At 40.9% G+C, this 17,843-nt stretch overlaps 1 protein-coding gene across 1 annotated transcript in view; it reads left to right on the top strand.

Annotated features, from left to right (window-relative positions):
* RNF40 (ring finger protein 40) overlaps window positions 1-17,843 on the top strand; it is a 186,477-nt gene that overhangs the window by 93,125 nt on the left and 75,509 nt on the right. Inside the window, exon 12 of the mRNA XM_053694814.1 lies at window positions 14,087-14,236. Within this exon, the coding sequence (XP_053550789.1) occupies window positions 14,087-14,236 (150 nt within the window). The remainder of the gene's footprint in view (window positions 1-14,086; window positions 14,237-17,843) is intronic.

Genomic DNA, 17,843 nt, shown 5'->3' on the forward strand with positions numbered 1-17,843 from the left:
ATACCTTACATACATACAGCACACTCACACTGCCAGGTCTATTTTGTAACATACTCACATACATACATACAGCACGCTCACACTGCAGCTCTAATTTAGTACCATACTCACATACATTACATACATAATACAGAACGCTCACACTGCAGCTCTATCTTAGTACATACTCAACATACATACATACAGCACGCTCACACTGCAGCACTTATTTTAGTACATACTCACATTACATACATACATAAGCACGCTCACACTGCAGCACTATTTAGTACATACTCACATACATACATACATACAGCACGCTCACACTGCAGGTCTATTTAGTACATACTCACATACATACATACATACATACATACAGCACGCTCACACTGCAGCTCTATTTAGTACATACTCACATACATACATACAGCACGCTCACACTGCAGGTCTATTTAGTACATACTCACATACATACATACAGCACGCTCACACTGCAGGTCTATTTAGTACATACTCACATACATACATACAGCACGCTCACACTGCAGCTCTATTTAGTACATACTCGCATACATACAGCACGCTCACACTGCAGCTCTATTTAGTACATACTCACATACATACATACAGCACGCTCACACTGCAGGTCTATTTAGTACATACTCACATACATACATACAGCACGCTCACACTGCAGCTCTATTTAGTACATACTCACATACATACATACAGCACGCTCACACTGCAGGTCTATTTAGTACATACTCACATACATACATACATACAGCACGCTCACACTGCAGCACTATTTAGTACATACTCACATACATACATACCAGCACGCTCACACTGCAGGTCTATTTAGTACATACTCACATACATACATTACAGCACCGCTCACACTGCAGCTCTATTTAGTACATACTCACATACATTCATACATACAGCACGCTCACATACAGGTCTATTTAGTACATACTCACATAACTTAATACAGCACCGCTCACACTGCAGGTCTATTTAGTACATACTCACATACATAAATACAGCACGCTCACACTGCAGCTCTATTTAGTACATACTCACATTACATACCAGCACGCTCACACTGCAGGTCTATTTAGTACATACTCACATACATACATACAGCCCACGCTCACACTGCAAGTCTATTTAGTACATACTCACCATACATACATACAATCACAGCACGCTCACACTACACGGTCTATTTAGTCATACTCACATAACTACATACAGCACGCTCACACTGCAGCTCTAGTAGTACATACTCAACATACATACATAACAGCACGCTCACACTGCAGCTCTATTTAGTACATACTCACATACATACATACATACATACATACAGCCACGCTCACACTGCAGCTCTATTTAGTACATACTCCACATACATACAGCACGCTCACACTGCAAGTCTATTTAGTAATACTCACATACATACATACATACATACAGCACGCTCACACTGCAGCTCTATTTAGTACTTACTCACATACATACATTACAGAACGCTCACACTGCAGCTCTATTTAGTACATACTCACATACATACATACAGCACGCTCACACACTGCAGGTCTATTTAGTAACATACTCCACATACATACTTACATACAATACAGCACGCTCACACTGCAGGTCTATTTAGTACCATACTCCACATACATACATACATACAGCACGCTCACACTGCAGGTCTATTTAGTACATACATACATAACATACATACAGAACGCCTCACACTGCAGCTCCTATTTAGTACATACTCACATATCATTCATACAGCACGCTCACACTGCAGGTCTATTTAGTACATACTCACATACATACATACATACAGCCACGCTCACACTGCAGCTCTATTTAGTACATACTCACATACATACTACAGAACGCTCACACTGCAGCTCTATTTAGTACATACTCACATAAATACATACAGCACCGCTCACACTGCAGGTCTATTTAGTACATACTCACATACTCACGTACATACACGCCACACTCACACTGCCAGCTCCCTATTTAGTACATACTCACATACATACATACAGCACGCCTCACCACTGCAGCTCTATTTAGTACATACTCACATTACATACATACATACAGCACGCTCACACCTGCAGCTCTATTTAGTACATACTCACATACATACATACATACAGCACGCTCCACACTGCAGCTCTATTTAGTACGATATACACATACATACATACATACAGTACGCTCACACTGCAGCATCTATTTAGCTACATACTCACATACATACATACAGCACGCTCACACTGCAGGTCTATTTAGTACATACTCACATACATACATACAGCACGCTCACCACTGCAGGGTCTATTTAGTTACATACTCACATACATACATACATACATCACGCTCACACTGCAGGGGCTATTTAGTACATACTCACATACATACATACAGCACGCTCACACTGCAGGTCTATTTAGTACATACTCACATACAATACATACAGCACGCTCCACACTGCAGCTCTATTTAGTACATACCTCCATCATACATACATTACAGCACGCTCACATGCAGCCTCTATTTAGTACATACTCACATACAATACATACAGCACGCTCACACTGCAGCTCTATTTAGTACATACTCACATACATACATACATACAGCACGCTCACACTGCAGGTCTATTTAGTACATACTCACATACATACATAACATACATACAGCACGCTCCACACTGCAGCTCTATTTAGTACTACTCAACATACATACATACATACAGCACGCTCACACTGCAGCTCTATTTAGTACATACTCACATACATACATACAGCACGCTCACACTGCAGCTCTATTTAGTACATACTCACATACATACATACAGCACGCTCACACTGCAGCTCTATTTAGTACATACTCACATACATACATACAGCACGCTCACACTACAGGTCTATTTAGTACATACTCACATACATACATACAGCACGCTCACACTGCAGCTCTATTTAGTACATACTCACATACATACATACAGCACGCTCACACTGCAGGTCTATTTAGTACATACTCACATACATACAGCACGCTCACACTGCAGCTCTATTTAGTACATACTCACATACATACAGCACGCTCACACTGCAGCTCTATTTAGTACATACTCACATACATACATACAGCACGCTCACACTGCAGCTCTATTTAGTACATACTCACATACATACATACAGCACGCTCACACTGCAGGTCTATTTAGTACATACTCACATACATACATACAGCTCGCTCACACTGCAGGTCTATTTAGTACATACTCACATACATACATACATACATACAGCACGCTCACACTGCAGGTCTATTTAGTACATACTCACATACATACATACATACAGCACGCTCCACACTGCAGCACTCATTTAGTACATACTCACATACATACTTAATACAGCACGCTCACACTGCCAGCTTCTATTTAGTACATACTCACATACATACTACATACATACAGCACGCTCACACTGCAGCACTAATTTAGTACATACTCACATACATACATACATACATACAGCCACGCCTCACCTGCAGCACTATTTAGTACAATCACTCACATACCTACATACATACAGCACGCTCCACATGCAGGTTCTATTTAGTACATACTCACATACATAACAGCACGCTCACAATGCAGGTCTATTAGTACATAATCACCATCACATACAGCACGCTCACACTGCAGGTCTATTTAGTACATACTCACATACATACATACAGCACGCTCACAACTGCAGGTCTATTTAGTACATACTCACATACATAATACAGCACGCTCACACTGCCAGGTCTATTTAGTACATACTCACATACATACATACAGCACGCTCACACTGCAGGTCTATTTAGTACATACTCACATACATACATACAGCCACGCTCACACTGCAGGTCTATTTAGTACTTGCTCACATACATACATACAGCACGCTCACACTTCAGCTCTATTTAGTACTACTCACATACATACAGTACATACATACATACAGCACGCTCACACTGCCAGCTCTATTTAGTACTATACTCACATACATACATACAGCACGCTCACACTGCAGCTCTATTTAGTACATACTCACATACATACATACAGCACGCTCACACTGCAGGTCTATTTAGTACATACTCACATACATACATACAGCACGGCTCACACTGCAGGTCTATTTAGTACATACTCACATACATACATACAGCACGCTCACACTGCAGGTCTATTTAGTACATACTCACGTACATACATACAGCACGCTCACACTGCAGGTCTATTTAGTACATACTCACGTACATACATACAGCACGCTCACACTGCAGGTCTATTTAGTACATACTCACATACATACATACAGCACGCTCACACTGCAGGTCTATTTAGTACATACTCACATACATACATACAGCACGCTCACACTGCAGCTCTATTTAGTACATACTCACATACATACATACATACATACATACAGCACGCTCACACTGCAGCTCTATTTAGTACATACTCACATACATACATACAGCACGCTCACACTGCAGCTCTATTTAGTACATACTCACATACATACATACAGCACGCTCACACTGCAGGTCTATTTAGTACATACATACATACATACAGCACGCTCACACTGCAGGTCTATTTAGTACATACTCACATACATACATACAGCACGCTCACACTGCAGGTCTATTTAGTACATACTCACGTACATACATACAGCACGCTCACACTGCAGGTCTATTTAGTACATACTCACGTACATACATACAGCACGCTCACACTGCAGGTCTATTTAGTACATACTCACATACATACATACAGCACGCTCACATGCAGGTCTATTTAGTACATACTCACATACATACATACATACAGCACGCTCACAATGCAGGTCTATTTATTACATTACATACATACATACATACAGCACGCTCACACTGCAGGTCTATTTAGTACATACTCACATACATACATACAGCACGCTCACACTGCAGCACTATTTAGTACATACTCACATACATACATTCAGCACGCTCACACTGCAGCTCTATTTAGTACATATCACATACATACATACATACAGCACGCTCACACTGCAGCTCTATTTAGTACATACTCACATACATACATACAGAACGCTCACACTGCAGGTCTATTTAGTCACATACTCCACATACATACATACAGCACGCTCACCACTGCAGCTCTATTTAGTACATACTCACATACATACATACAGCACGCTCACACTGCAGGTCCTATTTAGTACATACTCACATACATACATACATACAGCACGCATCACACTGCAGCTCTATTTAGTACATACTCACATACATACATACATACAGCACGCTCACACTGCAGCTCTATTTAGTACATACTCACATACATACATACAGCACGCTCACACTGCTGTCTATTTAGTACATACTCACATACATACATACATACAGCACGCTCACACTGCAGCACTATTTAGTACATACTCACATACATACATACAGCACGCTCACACTGCATCACTATTTAGTACATACTCACATACATACATACAGCACGCTCACACTGCAGCTCTATTTAGTACATACTCACATACAAACATACAGCACGCTCACACTGCAGCACTATTTAGTACATACTCACATACATACATACAGCACGCTCACACTGCAGCACTATTTAGTACATACTCACATACATACATACAGCACGCTCACACTGACAGCTCTATTTAGTACATACTCACATACATACATACAGCACGCTCACACTGCAGCTCTATTTAGTACATACTCACATACATACATACAGCACGCTCACACTGCAGGTCTATTTAGTACATACTCACGTACATACAGCACGCTCACACTGCAGCTCTATTTGTACATACTCACATACATACATACAGCACGCTCACACTGCAGGTCTATTTAGTACATACTCACATACATACATACAGCACGCTCACACTGCAGCTCTATTTAGTACATACTCACATACATACATACAGCATGCTCACACTGCAGGGCTATTTAGTACATACTCACATACATACATACATACATACAGCACGCTCACACTGCAGCACTATTTAGTACATACTCACATACATACATACATACATACAGCACGCTCACACTGCAGCTCTATTTAGTACATACTCACATACATACATACAGCACGCTCACACTGCAGGTCTATTTAGTACATACTCACATACATACATACAGAACGCTCACACTGCAGCTCTATTTAGTACATACTCACATACATACATACATACAGCACGCTCACACTGCAGGTCTATTTAGTACATACTCACATACATACATACATACAGCACGCTCACACTGCAGGTCTATTTAGTACATACTCACATACATACATACATACAGCACGCTCACACTCCAGGTCTATTTAGTACATACTCACGTACATACATACAGCACGCTCACACTGCAGCTCTATTTAGTACATACTCACATACATACATACAGCACGCTCACACTGCAGGTCTATTTAGTACATACTCACATACATACATACAGCACGCTCACACTGCAGCTCTATTTAGTACATACTCACATACATACATACAGAACGCTCACACTGCAGGTCTATTTAGTACATACTCACATACATACATACAGCACGCTCACACTGCAGCTCTATTTAGTACATACTCACATACATACAGCACGCTCACACTGCAGGTCTATTTAGTACATGCTCACATACATACATACATACATACAGCACGCTCACACTGCAGCTCTATTTAGTACATACTCACATACATACATACATACATACAGCACGCTCACACTGCAGCTCTATTTAGTACATACTCACATACATACATACATACATACAGCACGCTCACACTGCAGCTCTATTTAGTACATACTCACATACATACAGCACGCTCACACTGCAGCTCTATTTAGTACATACTCACATACATACATACATACAGCACGCTCACACTGCAGCACTATTTAGTACATACTCACATACATACATACATACAGCACGCTCACACTACAGGTCTATTTAGTACATACTCACATACATACATACAGCACGCTCACACTGCAGGTCTATTTAGTACATACTCACATACATACATACATACAGCACGCTCACACTGCAGCTCTATTTAGTACATACTCACATATATACATACAGCACGCTCACACTGCAGCTCTATTTAGTACATACTCACATACATACAGCACGCTCACACTGCAAGTCTATTTAGTACATACTCACATACATACATACATACAGCACGCTCACACTGCAGCTCTATTAGTACATACTCACATACATACATACAGAACGCTCACACTGCAGCTCTATTTAGTACATACTCACATACATACATACAGCACGCTCACACTGCAGGTCTATTTAGTACATACTCACATACTCACGTACATACAGCACACTCACACTGCAGCTCTATTTAGTACATACTCACATACATACATACAGCACGCTCACACTGCAGGTCTATTTAGTACATACTCACATACATACAGCACGCTCACACTGCAGGTCTATTTAGTACATACTCACATACATACATACATACAGCACGCTCACACTGCAGCTCTATTTAGTACATACTCACATACATACATACATACAGCACGCTCACACTGCAGCTCTATTTAGTACATACTCACATACATACATACATACATACATACATACAGCACGCTCACACTGCAGCTCTATTTAGTACATACTCACATACATACAGCACGCTCACACTGCAGGGCTATTTAGTACATACTCACATACATACATACATACAGCACGCTCACACTGCAGCTCTATTTAGTACATACTCACATACATACATACATACAGCACGCTCACACTGCAGCTCTATTTAGTACATACTCACGTACATACATACATACAGCACGCTCACACTGCAGGTCTATTTAGTACATACTCACATACATACATAAAGCACGCTCACACTGCAGCTCTATTTAGTACATACTCACGTACATACATACATACAGCACGCTCACACTGCAGCTCTATTTAGTACATACTCACATACATACATACAGCACGCTCACACTGCAGGTCTATTTAGTACATACTCACATACATACATACAGCACGCTCACACTGCAGCTCTATTTAGTACATACTCACATACATACATACAGCACGCTCACACTGCAGCTCTATTTAGTACATACTCACATACATACATACAGCACGCTCACACTGCAGCTCTATTTAGTACATACTCACATACATACATACAGCACGCTCACACTGCAGCTCTATTTAGTACATACTCACATACATACATACATACATACAGCACGCTCACACTGCAGGTCTATTTAGTACATACTCACATACATACATACTCACATACATACAGCACGCTCACACTGCAGGTCTATTTAGTACATCCTCACATACATACATACATACATACATACAGCACGCTCACACTGCAGCTCTATTTAGTACATACTCACATACATACATACATACAGCACGCTCACACTGCAGGTCTATTTAGTACATACTCACATACATACATACATACAGCACGCTCACACTGCAGCTCTATTTAGTACATACTCACATACATACATACATACAGCACGCTCACACTGCAGGTCTATTTAGTACATACTCACATACATACATACATACAGCACGCTCACACTGCAGATCTATTTAGTACATACTCACATACATACATACAGCACGCTCACACTGCAGGTCTATTTAGTACATACTCACATACATACATACAGCACGCTCACACTGCAGGGCTATTTAGTACATACTCACATACATACATACATACAGCATGCTCACACTGCAGCTCTATTTAGTACATACTCACGTACATACATACATACATACAGCACGCTCACACTGCAGCTCTATTTAGTACATACTCACATACATACATACAGCACGCTCACACTGCAGGTCTATTTAGTACATACTCACATACATACATACATACAGCACGCTCACACTGCAGCTCTATTTAGTACATACTCACGTACATACATACATACATACAGCACGCTCACACTGCAGCTCTATTTAGTACATACTCACATACATACATACATACAGCACGCTCACACTGCAGCTCTATTTAGTACATACTCACATACATACATACAGCACGCTCACACTGCAGCACTATTTAGTACATACTCACATACATACATACAGCACGCTCACACTGCAGCTCTATTTAGTACATACTCACATACATACATACATACAGCACGCTCACACTGCAGCTCTATTTAGTACATACTCACATACATACATACATACAGCACGCTCACACTGCAGCTCTATTTAGTACATACTCACATACATACATACATACAGCACGCTCACACTGCAGGGCTATTTAGTACATACTCACGTACATACATACAGCACGCTCACACTGCAGGTCTATTTAGTACATACTCACATACATACATACATACAGCACGCTCACACTGCAGCTCTATTTAGTACATACTCACGTACATACATACAGCACGCTCACACTGCAGCTCTATTTAGTACATACTCACTTACATACATACAGCACGCTCACACTGCAGCTCTATTTAGTACATACTCACATACATACATACAGCACGCTCACACTACAGGTCTATTTAGTACATACTCACGTACATACAGCACACTCACACTGCAGATCTATTTAGTACATACTCACATACATACATACAGCACGCTCACACTGCAGCTCTATTTAGTACATACTCACATACATACATACAGCACGCTCACACTGCAGCTCTATTTAGTACATACTCACATACATACATACAGCACGCTCACACTGCAGCTCTATTTAGTACATACTCACATACATACATACATACATACAGCACGCTCACACTGCAGGTCTATTTAGTACATACTCACATACATACATACTCACATACATACAGCACGCTCACACTGCAGGTCTATTTAGTACATACTCACATACATACATACATACAGCACGCTCACACTGCAGCACTATTTAGTACATACTCACATACATACATACAGCACGCTCACACTGCAGCTCTATTTAGTACATACTCACATACATACAGCACGCTCACACTGCAAGTCTATTTAGTACATACTCACATACATACATACAGCACGCTCACACTGCAGCACTATTTAGTACATACTCACATACATACATACATACATACAGAACGCTCACACTGTAGGTCTATTTAGTACATACTCACATACATACATACAGCACGCTCACACTGCAGGTCTATTTAGTACATACTCACATACATACATACAGCACGCTCACACTGCAGGTCTATTTAGTACATACTCACATACATACATACAGCACGCTCACACTGCAGGTCTATTTAGTACATACTCACATACATACATACAGCACGCTCACACTGCAGCTCTATTTAGTACATACTCACATACATACATACATACAGAACGCTCACACTGCAGCTCTATTTAGTACATACTCACATACATACATACAGCACGCTCACACTGCAGCTCTATTTAGTACATACTCACATACATACATACAGCACGCTCACACTGCAGGTCTATTTAGTACATACTCACATACATACATACAGCACACTCACACTGCAGCACTATTTAGTACATACTCACATACATACATACAGCACGCTCACACTGCAGCTCTATTTAGTACATACTCACATACATACATTCAGCACGCTCACACTGCAGGTCTATTTAGTACATACTCACATACATACATACAGCACGCTCACACTGCAGGGCTATTTAGTACATACTCACATACTCACGTACATACAGCACGCTCACACTGCAGGTCTATTTAGTACATACTCACATACATACATACATACATACAGCACGCTCACACTGCAGCTCTATTTAGTACATACTCACATACATACATACATACAGCACGCTCACACTGCAGCTCTATTTAGTACATACTCACATACATACATACAGCACGCTCACACTCCAGGTCTATTTAGTACATACTCACATACATACATACAGCACGCTCACACTGCAGGTCTATTTAGTACATACTCACATACATACATACAGCACGCTCACACTGCAGCACTATTTAGTACATACTCACATACATACATACAGCACGCTCACACTGCAGGTCTATTTAGTACATACTCACATACATACATACAGCACGCTCACACTCCAGGTCTATTTAGTACATACTCACATACATACATACAGCACGCTCACACTGCAGCTCTATTTAGTACATACTCACATACATACATACAGCACGCTCACACTGCAGGTCTATTTAGTACATACTCACATACATACATACAGCACGCTCACACTGCAGGGCTATTTAGTACATACTCACATACATACATACAGCACGCTCACACTGCAGGTCTATTTAGTACATACTCACGTACATACATACAGCACGCTCACACTGCAGCACTATTTAGTACATACTCACATACATACATACAGCACGCTCACACTGCAGCTCTATTTAGTACATACTCACATACATACATACAGCACGCTCACACTGCAGGGCTATTTAGTACATACTCACATACATACATACAGCACGCTCACACTGCAGGTCTATTTAGTACATACTCACATACATACATACAGCACGCTCACACTGCAGGTCTATTTAGTACATACTCACATACATACATACAGCACGCTCACACTGCAGGTCTATTTAGTACATACTCACATACATACATACAGCACGCTCACACTGCAGGGCTATTTAGTACATACTCACATACATACATACAGCACGCTCACACTGCAGGGCTATTTAGTACATACTCACATACATACATACAGCACGCTCACACTGCAGATCTATTTAGTACATACTCACATACATACATACATACAGCACGCTCACACTGCAGCTCTATTTAGTACATACTCACTTACATACATACAGCACGCTCACACTGCAGCTCTATTTAGTACATACTCACATACATACATACATACAGCACGCTCACACTGCAGCTCTATTTAGTACATACTCACTTACATACATACAGCACGCTCACACTGCAGCTCTATTTAGTACATACTCACATACATACATACATACAGCATGTTCACGCTGCAGGTATAATTATATTCACGTGTATACAGAGCGCTCACGCTGCAGGTATAATTATATTCACGTGTATACAGAGCGCTCACGCTGCAGGTATAATTATATTCACGTGTATACAGAGTGCTTACGCTGCAGGTATAATTATATACACGTGTATACAGAGTGCTCATGCTGCAGGTATAATTATATACACGTGTATACAGAGTGCTCATGCTGCAGGTATAATTATATTCACGTGTATACAGAGTGCTCACGCTGCAGGTATAATTATATTCACGTGTGTACAGAGCGCTCACGCTGCAGGTATAATTATATTCACGTGTATACAGAGTGCTCACGCTGCAGGTATAATTATATACACGTGTATACAGAGAGCTCAAACTGCAGGTATAATTATATACACGTGTATACAGAGCGCTTACGCTGCAGGTATAATTATATTCACGTGTATACAGAGTGCTTACGCTGCAGGTATAATTATATTCACGTGTATACAGAGCGCTCACGCTGCAGGTATAATTATATACACGTGTATACAGAGCGCTCACACTGCAGGTATAATTATATTCACGTGTATACAGAGCGCTCACGCTGCAGGTATAATTATATTCACGTGTATACAGAGCGCTTACGCTGCAGGTATAATTATATTCACGTGTATACAGAGTGCTCACGCTGCAGGTATAATTATATTCACGTGTATACAGAGTGCTCACGCTGCAGGTATAATTATATTCACGTGTATACAGAGTGCTCATGCTGCAGGTATAATTATATTCACGTGTATACAGAGAGCTCACGCTGCAGGTATAATTATATTCACGTGTATACAGAGCGCTCACACTGCAGGTATAATTATATTCACGTGTATACAGAGCGCTCACGCTGCAGGTATAATTATATACACGTGTATACAGAGCGCTCACGCTGCAGGTATAATTATATTCACGTGTATACAGAGCGCTTACGCTGCAGGTATAATTATATTCACGTGTATACAGAGCGCTCACGCTGCAGGTATAATTATATTCACGTGTATACAGAGCGCTCACGCTGCAGGTATAATTATATTCACGTGTATACAGAGTGCTCACGCTGCAGGTATAATTATATTCACGTGTATACAGAGCGCTCACGCTGCAGGTATAATTATATACACGTGTATACAGAGCGCTTACGCTGCAGGTATAATTATATTCACGTGTATACAGAGCGCTTACGCTGCAGGTATAATTATATTCACGTGTATACAGAGCGCTCACGCTGCAGGTATAATTATATTCACGTGTATACAGAGTGCTCACGCTGCAGGTATAATTATATTCACGTGTATACAGAGTGTTCACACTGCAGGTATAATTATATTCACGTGTATACAGAGCGCTCACGCTGCAGGTATAATTATATTCACGTGTATACAGAGTGCTCACGCTGCAGGTATAATTATATTCACGTGTATACAGAGCGCTTACGCTGCAGGTATAATTATATTCACGTGTATACAGAGCGCTCACACTGCAGGTATAATTATATTCACGTGTATACAGAGTGCTCACGCTGCAGGTATAATTATATTCACGTGTATACAGAGCGCTCACACTGCAGGTATAATTATATTCACGTGTATACAGAGCGCTCACACTGCAGGTATAATTATATTCACGTGTATACAGAGTGCTCACGCTGCAGTTTTAATTATATTCACGTGTATGCAGAGCATGATGCTAGCATGTTTGTCCCATTTATTTTCTTTCCGACTGTGGCGCTAGTAAATATCTGTCAATATTTTGTGTTCATTTGCACCAGGAGGGTGGATGCGCGTACTGATCATTCATAAAACACTTTACTGTGTCTGGCAGGTGGAGGAGCTTCGTGCTCGAGTACAAGCCCTGGAGGAGAAAGATCGGCGAGAGAGGAAGAAGTTGGCCGATGAGGAGGCTCTGAGGAAGATCAAATTAGCCGAGGAGCAGATAGAACATCTACAGCGGAAACTTAGTGCTACCAAACAGGTGAGATAAAACTGCTAGAGAGGGCGATGGTGGCTTTGTGTATAGCTAATGTGCGCATAACGGCAGCTGCTCCCTCGGTATATGTTTGAGCCCTTGCTTCACTTGGCTCCCTGTAGGAACCTAACCGTGTGCTAGGTCTGTGCTAATGAGTGTAAAGCCCAGGTTATCTGCTGTTGCAGGGGAAGGAACATCTGGTGGGACAGTGAATTGCTGAGGGTGTCTCTGTGCTGCCTAATAAACCTATAGGAGAAGGTTCCAGTGTCAGCAGCAGGATTAGGTTAGGAGTTTAACAGCCTTTGTAGCTCCCACAGCTACTGTGACACAGAGTTATATTTGTTATTATTTATTGCACTATCCCCTCAGGTGTTGTGACTGAGCGACTACTGCATCATGTGTGATATTCATTTTATGCTGAACTGCTGTAAAATCAAGAGACTGTCAGTTTTTTTTTTTTCCTAATTAGAAAGAGTCCACAGCTGCATTCATTACTTTTGGGAAATAAGAACCTGGCCACCAGGAGGAGGCAAATACACCCCAGCCAAAGGCTTAAATACTCCTCCCACTTCCCTCATCCCCCAGTCATTCTTTGCCTTTCGCCCCAGGAGGTTGGCAGAGAAGTGTCAGAATTTGGTTTGTCTCCTATGGAGGAAACTACTCTTCGCAATGGGACAGGAGTTTTAAGTAGCGCTATAAGCTTCTCAGTGAGGGCCTGGGTGAAAGTTAGAGTCCGGAGATGCAGAGGGAGCTTCCCTTTGCGACACCATCCCCGACTCATATTAACAGCTCCTACAGCAATCAGCGTTGACGATGCTGCTTTCTACTGCTTTCTTTCATGTAATTGGTAAGAGTCCATGAGCTAGTTACGTATGGGATATACAATCCTACCTGGAGGGGCAAAGTTTCCCAAACCATAAAATGCCTATAAATACACCCCTCACCACACCCACAATTCAGTTTTACAAACTTTGCCTCCTATGGAGGTGGTGAAGTAAGTTTGTGCTAAGATTTCTACGTTGATATGCGCTTCTCAGTATTTTGAAGCCCGATTCCTCTGAGTTCAGTGAATGTCAGAGGGATGTTAAGGGAGTATCACCTATTGAATGCAATGGTTTTCCTCACAGGAGATCTATTTCATAGGTTCTCTGTTATCGGTTGTAGAGATTCATCTCCTACCACCCTTATTCAGATCAATGATATACTCTCATATTCCATTACCTCTGCTGATAACTGTTTCAGTACTGGTTTGGCTATCTGCTATATGTAGCTGGGTATCTTTTGGTAAGTATGTTTCATTTACTTAAGACACTCTCAGCTATGGTTTGGCACTTTTATGTATTAATATAAAGTTCTAAATATATGTATTGTGCTTATATTTGCCATGAGTCAGGTTTATGTATATTTCCTTTTTGCAGACTATTCAGTTTCATATTTGGGAAAAAACATATTTCTCCTGTTAAGTGTGGTCAGTCCACGGGTCATCATTACTTCTGGGATATTAACTCCTCCCCAACAGGAAGTGCAAGAGGATCACCCAGCAGAGCTGCTATATAGCTCCTCCCCTCTACGTCACACCCAGTCATTCTCTTGCACCCAACTAATAGATAGGATGTGTGAGAGGACTGTGGTGATTATACTTAGTTTTTATATCTTCAATCAAAAGTTTGTTATTTTAAAACGGCACCGGAGTGTGTTGTTCCCTCTCAGGTAGAATTTGAAGAAGAATCTACCTGAGTTTTTTGTATGATTTTAGCCGGCGTAGTTAAGATCATCTTGCTGTTCTCGGCCATCTGAGGAGTGAGGTAAACTTCAGATCAGGGGACAGCGGGCAGGTTAACCTGCAAAGAGGTATGTAGCAGCATATTATTTTCTGAGGAATGGAGTTGACTGAGAAAATACTGCCTATACCGATATAATGTAAGTTCAGCCTTAAATGCAGTAGTAGCAACTGTTATCAGGCTGTCATGTATGTATATTTACACTTCAGTATTCTGGGGAATGGCACTTCACTGGGATAATACTGTATGCATAAGACTCTTAGCCTAACTTGCAGTGGGAACGACTAGCAACAGGCTTTCTAATGACATTTCATTTATTTGATGTTAAACGTTTTGCTGGCATGTTAAATCGTTTAATTATCTGAGGTACTGGGTGAAAAATTGTTTTGGGCACTGTTTCTTCTGTTAAGTGTGATCAGTCCACGGGTCATCATTACTTCTGGGATATTACTCCTCCCCAACAGGAAGTGCAAGAGGATTCACCCAGCAGAGCTGCATATAGCTCCTCCCCTCTACGTCACTCCCAGTCATTCTCTTGCACCCAACGACTAGATAGGATGTGTGAGAGGACTATGGTGATTATACTTAGTTTTATATCTTCAATCAAAAGTTTGTTATTTTAAAATAGCACCGGAGTGTGTTATTACCTCTCTGGCAGAGTTTGAAGAAGAATCTACCAGAGTTTTGCTATGATTTTAGCCGGAGTAGTTAAGATCATATTGCTGTTCTCGGCCATCTGAGGAGTGAGGTAAACTTCAGATCAGGGGACAGCGGGCAGATGAATCTGCATAGAGGTATGTAGCAGTTTTTATTTTCTGACAATGGAATTGATGAGAAAATCCTGCCATACCGATATAATGTCATGTATGTATACTTTACACTTCAGTATTCTGGGGAATGGTACTTCACTAGAATTACACTGTAAGAAATACATAAAGCTGTTTAATAACTAGAGATTATGTTTAACGTTTTTGCTGGAATGTAAAATCGTTTTCATTTGCTGAGGTACTGTGTGAATAAATGTTTGGGCACTATTTTTCCACTTGGCAGTTGCTTAATCTGTTTTTCTGACAGTTTCTGTTCTCCCTCACTGCTGTGTGTGAGGGGGAGGGGCCGTTTTTTGGCGCTTTTACTATGCATCAAATATTTCAGTCAGCAACTCATTGTATTCCCTGCATGATCCGGTTCATCTCTACAGAGCTCAGGGGTCTTCAAAACTTATTTTGAGGGAGGTAATTTCTCTCAGCAGAGCTGTGAGAATTATAGTTTGACTGAGATAAAAAACGTTTATTCTGTAATTTGTTTCCTGCTTTCAGAATTTGTTATCTTTGCTAATGGGATTAAACCTTTGCTAAAGTTGTGTTGTTTACAAGGATTGAGGCTATAACTGTTTCAATTTATTAATTTTCAACTGTCATAGATCTTCTGTGCTTCTTAAAGGCACAGTACGTTTTAATACTATTCTAATTGAATTGTATTTCCAAGTTGCAAGTTTATTTGCTAGTGTGTTAAACATGTCTGATTCAGAGGATGATACCTGTGTCATTTGTTGCAATGCCAAGTGGAGCCCAATAGAAATTTATGTACTAACTGTATTGATGCTACTTTAAATAAAAGTCAATCTGTACAAATTGAACAAATTTCACCAAACAACGAGGGGAGAGTTATGCCGACTAACTCGCCTCACGTGTCAGTACCTACATCTCCCGCTCAGAGGGAGGTGCGTGATATTGTAGCGCCGAGTACATCTGGGCGGCCATTACAAATCACATTACAGGATATGGCTACTGTTATGACTGAGGTTTTGGCTAAATTACCAGAACTAAGAGGTA

The sequence above is a fragment of the Bombina bombina genome, chromosome 11 (assembly GCF_027579735.1).
Source record: "Bombina bombina isolate aBomBom1 chromosome 11, aBomBom1.pri, whole genome shotgun sequence".
Taxonomy (NCBI): domain Eukaryota; kingdom Metazoa; phylum Chordata; class Amphibia; order Anura; family Bombinatoridae; genus Bombina; species Bombina bombina.